The 13,586-nt window shown below is 37.2% G+C and overlaps 1 protein-coding gene across 2 annotated transcripts in view; it reads right to left on the reverse strand.

Moving 5' to 3' along the window:
• Nucleotides 1-205: 205 nt before the first annotated feature.
• Nucleotides 206-13,586, reverse strand: part of ST8SIA4 (ST8 alpha-N-acetyl-neuraminide alpha-2,8-sialyltransferase 4) — a 66,815-nt gene continuing 53,434 nt past the window's right edge. For both annotated transcript variants that reach the window (XM_064437902.1, XM_064437903.1), the window contains exon 5: nucleotides 206-5,110. In XM_064437902.1, coding sequence (XP_064293972.1) covers nucleotides 4,828-5,110 — 283 coding nt within the window. In that variant the 3' untranslated portion in view covers nucleotides 206-4,827. The remainder of the gene's footprint in view (nucleotides 5,111-13,586) is intronic.

The following is a 13,586-nucleotide window of genomic DNA, read 5'->3' on the forward strand; positions in this document are numbered from 1 at the left end:
CCTTATAATTTGTCTGTCAGGCTTGTGTCTCTCTGTGTTCTTGTTTATGGCTTCCTCCTTTTCTTAATATCCCCTTTTGTGTTGAGAAAGTCCTTGACCAGACACCTTAAAGGAGCAGACACTCTCCTTCCACATATCCTTACAATTAGCACATAATCGAAAAATATTATCACAACTGTGTTACAAAGGAATATGGAACAGAATATAGCAGAAAAAAATGAAAAAAATTTTATTTTACAGTTATACAAATAAAAAACAATCCCCATATCTGTACTTGAAATAATATTAACAGTGTCAAACATGACAATCCTGACAGAATACATATCAATACTTTAAACTGAGAAATTCTATTATATATGCTCAGTAGCAATAGTACTGTGCAGGAATGAAGCTCTCTGTAAAGGCTTTTCCTTTATTTTATCTACATTTAGAACAATTGTGCTTTTCCCTACACAAAGTAACAGTGCTCTTAAAAATAAATAATGTGCCATTTCAGACTTATATCCTGAAATATGCTAATCTAGATCCCCATCTAAATCCTGGACATGTCTCTCCCAGGAAAGTCACTGTAAAGAGTGCTCAGCACTTTGCTAGATCAAACACTAAAAAAAGGTACTGAACCCACTCCTGTTTTTCTTCAAATTCCATCAAATAGAGGAAAAATGCTGACCTCAAGCATATGTTGATTATATTGTTTAACAAAAGAATGGTACACTCTTTATTACACATCAGGTTGTGTAAACCAGCCAAAGTTTGGAAGGTTCAGTAGATCTTATATCTGGAGAGTGGCTCAGAGCTGTGGGAGAGAGAACTGTCCCAAAGCTGAAAACTTAACAATCAAATATATTTATCTATTATTTTTATGAAATATGAGAGACTGTCTGCCACAGAAACATTAACATGTACATTAATAAATATACAATAAATTTATCTGAATGGAATCACGTTGTTCAATGTAAAGCTGCCATAAGATTCAGAAAAATATACACTGTCTGCTGTCTTGATGTAGCTCCCAGTTCTTAACATACATTTTAGGAACCATAGGCGGCAGTTGATATTACTGATGTGAGGATAAATTTGAGGAACACTCAGCTGATGGGCAGTCCTCAGTTGTTCCTCAGCAGGGCAGATACCATAACAATATTAGGGATCCTTCTTCTTTTTATTCTATCTATCTACTTCATATTAGTTGTTGATAGTGTTGGATGAGAAAAGTGATTATAATAAAGCATGTTTACCTCTTCTGTGCTGTAGGCAGCACAGGAGGTGTGAATGTATATAAACAAGAGAAACCATCCAAGGCAGCTATGAAGGCTTGAGCTGTTGGCTGCTGCCCAGTGAAGGACCACAAGATGAAATTTATTCCACTGTAAATTCCTTATACAGCAGGTAAGCCTCTGGGGCTATGCCCAGGTACCTATAGGGACAAAGAGTCACACAGTGGAAGTAATCTGTTTTTTTCGTTCACAACCTGGGGTGCCTCAGTAGAAAAGCACAAAGATCACCAGGGCAATAGAGCCAGGGAAAGGTAAGGGAAAGGTAAGAAAGGGTGTCTGCAATGAATCTGTTGCTACAGCTTCCCTGCAGTCAGAGGGCTAACAACCAAGGCCACGTAACCCAAGGGAAAAAGCTCTGGACAATTTGCAGCACAACAAACCACACACCAGGGAGTTCCATAAGCTTTGGGCTCCATATTTGATACAAAAGCAATAGAGTAAAATGACTCCTAGTGCTTGTGAAAATCTTCATGGTCAAAGACTGCAACCGCTACTTGCCTCAGAGGATGGTTTGAAACCTACCACTCGCTACATTATACTTCAGCTCAGGTTAAAGCTAAGGCAGGTGAGAGAGGAGAAAGGTTAGTGAGGAATCCTATGCTTTTGGTAGGGAGACACAGCTGGGTGCCAGTTTGAGGGGGTGGCTGCTATGAGAAGGATGAGTGTGGATGACAGTAGAGAGACATAAGACCATTGCTCATGGTGCCAGAAGTGTGCAGTACTGAAGCTGGAAAGCTGGCAGGAGATGAGATTAAGGCCCAGTTTTGAGAAGGTATGGACAAACTCTTTTGTCCTGGAAGTACATGCTACTGTCATGTCTTGTGCCAACCAAGTTGGAGAAACACTGCCCTTTATCACCCTGTTCTATCAGATTTAGTGGTAGGGCAAAAGCTTGGACTCCATGGCTTATGTACTAAAGTTACTAAAGTTAACTTCACTCACAGAGTATCAAATGTGAAGCTTGCGCAACAAGTTCAGGCCAAATTTTTCTTCATCTGCTGACTTCTAGAGACAAACTTTCTCATCTATCTTCCTATTTACATGGTTTTCACTTATTCAGTTACACAAGTAAATTTTTTTACTGCCATAGGAATATAGAGTGTCTCCGCATACTTTTCTCTCAGAGAAATAATCAGTTGGTATATTAAAACCTTCCCTGAGGTGAAAAAAACCCACACCTGTCAGTTAATATTTTAGTCTACTTGAATTCCCTTTTTGTTGATGACCTGACACTAGAGAGAAGAGAAGACATTCCCAGAAGAAAAGATAAATCTGAAAAGATGCTTCTCTGAGCTTCTGTGAGACTGGTACCTGTGAATTCTTTATCTCAATAGAAATTCTATCAATGTGTATGAAATATGTTTTAAGAGATCAACAGCAGAAAAAGCCTAACGGAAAGAACAGAATATGCCCACCCTTCATCAAGGAAACGATGTTGTCTTAAACTGCAATTTTACAGTGCACAAATAACAGCCTCTGGCTTATCAACAACAAATTAAACACTTTCTAGTCTGTATTGCTGTTTAGTTTCTTGTGATGTCTTCATTTCAGGGGTGATCATGCTAGGACCACATCCCACACCTTAGCATATAGTCAAAGTAAACTGTCCTCAGTAGGAGAAACCGGTGAATAAGGAAAGATTCTACTGTGTCTTAGATATAGCAGAATGACTTCCTATTTCCCATCAACTTTTGGCAAAACTGCCTGCAAGGCAGGGATTTAGCTACTAAATTTGCCTAATCACAGGCCTCTAGTCATTCATTATGAAATACACGTGAACTTAAGAGGAAAAATGGGTAATAAATGGCACTTCTACCGAGTAAATGTTTGTGAGTGTTCTGCTACCTAAGAAATTGCTCAAGCTAGATGCAAATTCAATAGATACACTGAGTATCATATTTGGAGAAAAGGACCTAATGTAGAGCTGAAAAATAAACAAGAAAATACCCACACACTGTAAAAGCATGCCTCCTCTTTAGCCTAGCCTGACATGAAAATGGTGGAACCATGGCGTTCTTCATTTACCTGCTCCATTAGCATTAAACATACCATATAAAGAGAGGTTCTGTATCTAAGTATATAGTGTACTGACACTCCACTCTGTCCTGCCTTCCTTTAATTTCTTGTTCTCTTTTTTGAAAGAAGAGAGCGAAAGAATTCTTGGTTTCGCTGATAAACAAGACTGATGCTCAGAAAAATCACCGTGAGATAATACAACTCTGCTATTTTAGTCAATTACATATCAGAACACCAAGCTGATATAAAAGAGGTATAATAGAGAGAGAGATATCATCCAACACCATTAGAAATTTAAGTTTTAAAACAACTGTTTGATTTACAGTTCTTTCAATTTCTATTTAATTGGCTAGATCTTTTTTTTTTCTTTAGACATGTCCCAATGTCACCTGAGTTCCTTTCGACTTTGAGTTTTACTTTAAATCAGGAATAAAGATTGTATATATATGTATTTGAATGTATGAAATAATTTCTTTACTCCTGCAGATTTTCCTGAAGAATGAAATTCTACATGCAAAGTCAGTAAAGAGGTTTTGCTTTGAGATGCTTAATACAAAAATTTAAATAACATAAAGAATATGTTCCCTTCAGCAGCAAAGAAACATCATACTAAATCTACACCATGTCTTTAAGGAAAGGAAAAAATGTGTATTAGAGTAATCTTTGGTACCAAAAATAAAGGCACCTTCTCATATGTCTTCAGATTTGAACACAACAGAAAAACTTCTCTTTAAAAATGGATCAAAATGACCTCTGAGTGGTTCCACATAGTGGGTATTGACAGCAGTAACTAGAAAAACAATTGGGACATTAAGGATTGTATGACAGCAGGATACAACACAATAACAACTGATAAAATATTTGATGTTTCCCTCTACCCTCCCACCCTTATGAATTTTTTCCTAAGACAATTCCATAAGATATACACTTTTAATTATTCATAACATCTTCAAAATCCTGTAAGGGCTCCAATACTCAAAAACAACAAAACCCGACCAACAGCAATATGAAAAATAGCAACAAAAGCTGAGGTTATAATACAAGATCAGGAACAGTCCTCTGACTGAAGGCATTTACTGATTTGTTTGATCTTATGGACTTCACTTTCTCTACTTGGTTCCACCATGACGTTTTATGCCATAGCCTGGTTTATTTGCTCAAGAAAGTTTTCCACCCACTGGGGATTTCTTCTGTGGGCTGTCTGACCACAGTGGCAAGTCAGCAGTAAGCAGGCTATATTCTTCTTCTTTAATTCATGACGAATGTATCACTGGATCCTGTAAACACTACTGAGTATACATTCAAGCTTTGTTCTTAATGAAAGTGGCACTTACTTGAACCCTTGCAGTCAAGTTAGCTTAGTTACATAGCACTTTACAGGTATAACAGCTGGTTATGTACTTCTGATAAAATTCCTTTTCCCGATGGCTTAGGGGGTATTGAAACATATCCTCACTGGAGTCTCATTGTCATTCCACAACATCCTTATGATGAAGTGTGTGTTCTGGTCTTCTTATTGTACTCTACATGTGCTTTATTGCTGTATGCATTTCCCTGTTGTTAATTTAAGTGCTCCTCTGTTATGTAATACATACAACGTTTTAAACTCTAATGGCATCCTATGAGGACTGGCATTAGAAAAGTACCGATACTTCAGATCATCATAATAATGATACTTGACTGGTTTTCCATGTAAATCCTTTGGGAATGGCCAAAATCCATACAGGTGAATTTCATCACAAAATCTGGTGGCAAGTGTATACATGAGGAGACCAGTGCTGGGTCGTTTAATGTGGACCTTGTTTGTCAGCCAGTAGCTGCAAAGAAAGAAAAAGTACATTAAGAAACTCTCATACAACTGCATTTGAATAAATCCCATATAGACTTATTTTATAGATTATGCATTCATTTTACACTATAAAAAAGTAAGAGTTTCCTTCTTCTCTCAAACTGAGATCATAAAGGATGACACTGCTTTGGCACACCTCTATTCCACTCAGAAGAAGAGTAGTAAGAACTTATTTAACTCAGTGCTGAAGAAAAGCTGGCCAAGTCAAAGGTTGGTTAGTTAAAGGTTAAAAGTTAGTTCAGGCTTTAACGCTAACAAGAAGTCATGATGCCTGCAAATACTAGAAAACCGCAGTTAATCTCCTCAGCCAGATCAGGGAACAGCCTCTTGCTATAAACTTTGACCTCTTGCAGTATCCAGTTGACCTCATCAAGCCAGCCCTACATTGAATATTTGATTGGCCTAGTGATTACTTCACAGATTACTATCTAAACAGAAAGGAAATAGAAACAATAAACATAACACCTTAAGAAGGTACCTTTCCAAAGTAAACAGAAGTGAAGTGATAATTACTTTGCTTGTGAGTAAGTACATAAAGCTCCCTGTTTGCTAACAGCAGTCTCCGGAAAAGCAAAATCTTACACTAATAATTTTAAAAAGGTTTCGTTTTGTACTCAACAGTAAACATCCAACTGAAGCTATAGAACACTCTTCCTGAGCCAGTAACATGTCTGGTTGTGGGTTTAGAAGCTGCAGAGTTTTCAGAGAGGCACATGGTGGGTAGGTGCAGAAGGAACATGGGAACTGAACTGAATTCCAGCATGTAGTTCAAACTGGTACCTTCAAGATCTGTCACCAATACTGGTTTCCATTCCCCAGTCTTTAAAAATAAAACTTCATTAAAACAGTGCCAGCCTATTACTGGTAAAATGCTTCTCCCAGGCCTGATTCAATGTAAAGTTTGTTCGCACTTTACATGAATAAAAAAGGATATTTTGAAACTTAAACCTGGTCAATCTGCTGGTTCAGAGAAACAGCAGCCACACATGGAGTTGTACTGGTCAAACTGTTGAAAGAGTGGCTTCAAGCAAGGGAGGTAAGCAAGTCCTTACATAGCATTACCACACAAACCTGATTCATTGCATTGTATCAGTATATTCTTTGTTAGTTGTAGGCTGTGAATTGTTTCTACCATAGCCTAGTCAGGGGGTCAAGGGAGGTAAGTGTCATCAGACCAAGGTTAGCCTTGTGCTAAACAGGATAACAATAAGGTTGGAACTCTTGAGTATACAACCAGACTGCTTTAAAGGCAGTATGAGACCAGATAGCAAAAATATGTCTTTAATCAATGCTTAAAATGTCTTAAAAGAATCAAATGCTGTGCAACATTAAAAATAACCATCTGATTGAAACCGGCCTTTTCAGTTACTTTGAATCACAGATATATATGCATATGAAAGATAATTTTTTTTGGCGTTGTTCTTGGTTTCTTTTTTGAAAGCTGAAGGACTCTGTGAGCAGAAAGGCTCTAGGCTGAGTGACTGCTTCTCCAAAGCTAAGAGGGAATGACTCAGAATTTTGTTTGGCTGTAAAAAAAAAGGATGGTAAAAAGCATATTTAAGAAGCAAATGCAATGGGGAATGGTTATGTGTACAACTGAAAAATGTATGGCATATCATTTTTACATTGTTTCTGTACACCTGAGTTTTCAGACAGAGGTTTCTGAATAAGATACTAAGGAGTCTGCCTCCTACTCTGAGAAATTGCAACATTTTAAAACAAGAAAAGCCAAAAGAGAGGCTCCAATCTAGAAGATTTTTATTTTTTTGTAAATGTTTACTTATTGAAAAGTTATTGAAGAAACAAATCCAACCATTATTGGTACTTCATACAACAGATACAGCAAAAAAGAAGTGAAAGCTAATTATTTCAATTTTGTAGAAACTGGTATTTGTCTCTTCAAAAGTTAGCAACCACTCTAATCACACCCAGTCAGCCATCTACATGAGAGTCTCTAGCCAAACAGCAATCAAAACTGATGCATTTGGTACTACACAGTACAACTGCCATCATCCCAGCTGAATCTCACCCTTCCAGGAATAGGATGATCATGGCAGAGAATGAAATTAATAGCAAACAGATGGATCTAAATATTTGAAAAGGACACTGCATCTTCTTACTTAAGAGTTTCTGTACAGCAATAAGTATGTAATGAAGGAATAAGATGTAACAAAGAGCCTCTCACAATTCTAGAATATGAAAGCAAATCGTTTCTTCTGCTTGCCATAGCCAGATATCATACGAAAGGGAAGTCTAACTGTTTGGTTTCTCTTAAAGATGAGAAAGATATCCGAACTCTGTACTCAAAATATGGGACTTGCTGTATTTACTATAAAAATTTTGCAACTTGGGGTCAATTCTACTTCAGATTAAAAAAAAAAAACACAAAACACAAGTAATGCAATGAATGAAAGAGTTAGAGGCATTCAGTGCTCCAGGCTGAAGTTTCCTGCAGATCATTTGATCTGTGCAAATCTCTGGCTCCCAATCTCTGCTTGAATTGATAAAATTGGTTGTGTAGCGTAAGTAGTCTTTGTGATTTTGGCCCCGAAATATATGTCATCTTAGTCACTCAAGTAGCTACTCTAATATGAAACTTGGTTAAGGCTGATTTTTAGAGATGTTGTAAATGCTTTAACCAATGGCATTTTTGCACCTGCTTTCATTTTCTGGAGTGTTGTTATAACTTAGTTTTAAGCCTAGAGATACCCTTCTTACCCACTCATCTGTGATGCACTCATTTTCTGTATAACTAGGATTACAATGTGCAACTTAAAACAGACCCAAAGGAGAATTTCTTGTTTCTCATAACCAATTTCTAGATCTTCACCCATGACCAATTCCTGATTTTCAGGGTGGATACAGAAATAAGTTTAATTTGCAAAGGAATAGGTGCATGTCGCCATGTAAGAAAATGGAGTCTGCTATTTAAGCATCCCACTATTAAGCCCATAAGTGGAAGGCTGCAGCCACACAGTGACCCACTACAGTGCTCTAGTCACTTGTTCTCTTCGTAGCTGTGATAGAACAACTCCTTCGTGGGGCCATGCTGGAAAGCAGACTACTGAATTTATCAATATGGATTTCTTTTCCACAATCCTTTCTTTTTACTGGGCATATACACTTCAAAAAGATTTCCTGCATGTTTCACTGTATCTTACATATAAAAGTGAAAATAATCAAAGACACCTTTCAGTATTTCTGTTAAGACTGTAGATAAGTATTGTCAATAACGGATTTGTATCAGCACTATTTTAATACTTTCTGATGCCTTAGGCATAAAGAAAAAATTTTCCCCCTCCTTTTTAATGCTATTATCTTACCAAAACCTTGGTCATACCTGTAGTTCCACACCATGAATAAAACACTTTCATGCTTTAATATTATCTTTTAATATTCTGTATATAAAAATGTAATTTTTGGCAAAGAGTCTTCTTTATCTTAACTAAGATAATAATAAAAACTAGGCTAAAGGAGAAATTCTTATTTGTTAGACAAAATAATTTGATATTAAATTGACGTGCGGGTATAAAAACTAAACATCTCAGTAATGACTTTTACCAGAATCACAGGATCATTCAGGTTGGAAGGGCCATCAGCAGATCCCTAGTCCAACCTCCTTCTCAAAGTAGGGTCCCTCAGCCACTGCTGAGAGGGCCTGCACTCCAGCCCAACCACCTCTGCACCCCCAGTTCAACTTGCCAATATCTTTCCTGTATTGCAGCAGCCAAAATAGGGCACAGTGCTCCTGATATGGTCTAACAAGTGCTAAGTAGAGGGGGCAATTACTCTCGTCACTTGACCAGCTATGCTCCTGTCAATACAGCACCAGATGTTTTTGGCCCTTTGCTGCCAGGGAGCACTGATGGCTTGTGCTCTTCTCACTGCCTGCCAAGATGCCCAGGTTCTTTCCAGCAGAGTTGATCCTCACCATTCAGTCAGCCCCCAGCCTGCACTGCTGCAAGGGTTACCCCTTCCCAGGTACGGGACTCCACATTTGTCCTTGCTAAATTTCATGAGGCTCCTGTTGGCCTATGCACCCAGCTCAATCATCCAGCTAGACTTTGATCCATCTAGTTGTCCAGTCATCCAGATGACAATATCCTAACCTGCAAGCAAGAATATTGTGGGAGACAGTGCCAAAAGCCTTGCTACCACTGATGTTTATGATATCCACTGCTCTCCTCTCACACACAAAGTATAGGATGTTTATAAAATTCTCAGTTATTTTACCAGCTAAACTTAGTAATAAGTGCACTACTAGTTCTTTGTGAAGCAAGTTCCTTTTAAAAGGGGCTTATCTCTGTCAATTAAATCGTATTCTTTTCTTTTTCGCAGTGACAACATACAATTTCTTATTGTTTCTGTTAGAAATGAAAAGATTTTGACATTTTCTTGTGGAAGCTTATTTTCATTCTAATATAAGCAAGCTAAAAACCATGACTTTGTAGTAAAATATTACAGTTTCCTACTATCTAGAAGAAAAACTGGCTTGAAAACTATAATCAGTAGCCATCAATAGTTCTCCATCAACAGAGAGTTGCATATACCATGGGTGGAAAGTAGAGGATAAGTCTAAAAGCATAAAATAAGCCTGACTAATTTGAGGAAAAAACATAAGACACAATTTAACAAACAGGAAATGTAAGTTATGCAGAGACTTGCCCACAAAGGCTGGCAAAAACACCTAAGGTGGTACTTCTTCAGAGGTGCTTGTGGACATTAGAACTGGTCATAAACTCCATATCAGTCAATAGGGCAAACTATAGATACCTTTATTGTAACATGTTTATAATTTGAGATATTTGCATGCCAAAATCTCAAGGAGATTGCCATCCTAGGAGCTGCTAGAAGGCTTTCCACCACAAGTAAAGAAGCAGAAACCAAAAAACTTCTCTCTGCCAGGAACCACCAGTCCCACACTTCCTGTATGTCCGTCAGAATGAAAAGGATTATATTGGAAAGTAAGAATTTAAGAATCTGTTGATCTTAACAAATTCTCAGTCGACTTGTGCTTTGGACTTCTAAATATACATTTGAGTATACTTCTATTTTTTATAACATTTTACTGTGCCTTTCAATCCTCACAAACGTTCATCTTTTCTTAACCTCACCTGACCTCAAACTATTTAACACAACTTTGTATGAAAGATATCTGAAATAAAGAGAAACCAAATGGAAAACAGAGTGTGAGCAGAATGTCATATAAAGCATTCCTTCTTTGATCAAGAGTAAACCTTCTGGTAAAACGATTGCCCCCAGTCATAGGTACAACACTTAAATAGTTGTAACCAATTCTTCACCACTGGGCTCTGAAACAGTTACAATGCAGTGCCAGTTAAAAATCAGGTGCAATGTGGTCTTAAGACTTGTGTCAGCAGTAAATTGATAGGATTTGTAATGATCTGGAAAAATTAATGGAACCATGAAGGAAAGGAGTATGAGTGGAAAAAGCCCTTATATAGCTGAAAACTGTAAGAAAAGCAATTAAAGATGTAAAAGTCTGCCCTGATGATTATGAGATACATCAATTTTTTTACATCCATAACCACTTACAAGATTGCTTTGGCACTTATATTTGTCCTAGCGTTTATGGAACGTCCCATATTTTGGCCTTTAAAAATACAGAACCTGTTTCTGCCAGATCAAAGTACCACCTACGGTTTAACCTACAGTCAGAAACACCAGACTTTCACCTATATCTAGCAAGATACCTTTACATTTATAAAAATGGAACGTACTGCTATCAGCATGATTGCAGAAGAAATATTAATTTAATAGCATGTTGCTACCAGATAATGACTTCTTGCAGCTATTGATCATAATTAAATTCAAATAAACACATAAAACCATAAACATCTGTTTTAAAAATAGTTAATGTTAAAATGATCTTCTGACAAGACTCTGTTACGATGACTAATATATGCAACAATTGATGCCGATCTTTGTTACATTAAATGGATACTAGGCAATTCAAATGACAATTTCTTACTCTGCCACTGTGGAATTGGTGACTTTTGACTAGATTAAAACATGAGATGTGCTTTCCCAGTTCCCAAGGTTCTCAAAATGGTATGTGTTGTCTCAGACAAGGAAAACCTGATATGATGGGCTACATTCAAACAACAGACAATTCAGCATATTCAACATCTTTCTTTGCTATATCTACAAATTCCATAAGATTTCTAACTATGAGATCACAATCCAATGGTGTATATTTCAATGTATATTTCAACTCCTTTCTCTGGACAGGACTAAATCTGAGGAAACCTATACGTTATAATCCTGAATAGCTCCAAAAGGTTGTATACCAAGATACTCTCTTCACTGAGTAGCAAGTTGATCTCCAAGTAAACTCACTCATACACACTTGCCTGTCGCTGAAATTGTGTTTCTTCTACAGCCATTACATGAAGAAACTATTTTTTAAAAGACCTTTATGAGGTATCCTATACGGTATCGTAAAAATTAAAACATTAGCATTAATAAGAAGTAAGGTAGGGACAAAAGATTGTGAGAAAGAAGACAAATAATTTCAGAGTTACTCTAGTGCGTCTGTCAGTGGGAGAAGCTAGAGGATGTATATTGTCTTGGCTACACTCTCTCAAAATACTGTAGAACAGGACAAGACAGAAAAGCAACATAGGTTATCAGAAGAATAAAGCAACTTCTATGTGAGAAAACAGTAAACTGAGTAGCTGGAAAAAGAGACAACTAAGCAGGGATACAGCAGAAAGCTCCAAAATTATGTAGTGTGTAAAGAAGGCAAATGGGGATTTAATTACTACTTTAACACAAGCACTGTAATATAAAAACTATGGACCCAGTGAAGTTATTCAGTGGTAGGACTAAAATAAACAAATGCAAGTACTTTTCCATACAACACACCATTGAACAGTGGACTTCACTGCAAAACTATGTTTTGGATTACAATGGCCAACTGACTAAAAAGATAAAAATTGTTAAAGTTCACAAACACAGAGGTGCAGATGAAGCTTCTTCTCAAGGGTTTGCTTAGCTGCTGGCCGTGGGAGCACATATCACAGCATAACCACTTGACATTTACTCCATTTCTAACTTCTATTCTAAGCCTCTGCGTTGGCATCTGGCATCAGTAAGACAACAGGTTAGAGAGGGATCTACTTAAACAGCCACTTCTATGTTCTCAGATCTAGCATCAGCTTTCTCTATAAGGTGTTAGCTAAAATAACTTCCTCCAACTCAGAAGAGAAGAAAGCCTTTGCTAATGCTTTCATGCCTTCAGTGGGATTAACCACATCAACAATATGAATAACCCTTCCAATTAACCCTCTCAATTTATATGAATATATTAATTAAAAATGCATTATTTCTCCCTTTCTTACTGAGATATGCCTTGGGCAGCAGGCTGCATGAGGAATCCAGGGTGTGAAAGAATTAAAGTGTGAACAATAACACTCAGAGTGTGACAGTCAGCACAGAAACACTGCTGAGTGTTTGCGTATATCTACTTTACAGTTTTCAATGTACAATATTTTGAAAGAGCATGCACAAAATCCATTTCAATAAACAGAATACTGCACTACATGAAGAGCTGAAACACTTCCCAAAACTGTCATTTGCTTTTTTTAGCAAACTTAATTCACTACATTAACTTTAAGGGTTGGTTTTTTGTTCCTTTTTTTTTTTTTACCCCCCCTTTACCTCTCTAATTCTTGCTTATAAAGCAGATTTCAAAGATCACTCCAGAGTTTGGACTGTGCTTGGCAATATTCCTTAGAAAGAGAAAGAAAAGACCAGTGATATCAATGGTGAACGCAGTCATGTTACATACCTTGCACTGCCACAGCTAAATGAGAGCATGGCCAGCAAGCTGCCATTCAGTGTTACCACGATTGCAGAGAATTTTAACCACTGTGAGCATAGTCTTTACTAGCTATGGTAGAATAATTAAGAATATATTAAAGCTCACTTTTATATGCCTTAAAACAAAATGGTTCAGCTTCCTTTGTGTATGAGACTATTCTGCTTTGCACCATTGCTGTAGCATGATCTGCCCCCAAAGCATCTTTGATCAACTTTTGGAAAATCACCTCAATAGAAAAAGGGTCTGCTAAGGATAAAGAAGTATCAAAATATAGCATAATACTGCCTTTCTGTTGCCAGTGACTTAAGAAACGCTTGCTAAAGCTAAGACCAGTTAAGCATAAGAACTCTTTTCTCATGCATGAAAAGATTTTGGTGTAACAACAGGAATCCTCCACAGCCATAAGCCAAATGCCCTGTAAAATATGTAGAAGAATGGGGCAGTAAGGCCTATATATGAAGGAGAAAGCCTTCAGGACTAATTAACAGGATATGTTTAAGACTGGAAACATGTCTCAACTTCTGTCCCACTTATGTTAGATTTACAAGCTATCAGAATACTTTTATTTATATGGAGTCTGGAGGAAAAAACTTGTGAT

This window comes from Phalacrocorax carbo, chromosome Z (assembly GCF_963921805.1).
Source record: "Phalacrocorax carbo chromosome Z, bPhaCar2.1, whole genome shotgun sequence".
NCBI lineage: Eukaryota > Metazoa > Chordata > Aves > Suliformes > Phalacrocoracidae > Phalacrocorax > Phalacrocorax carbo.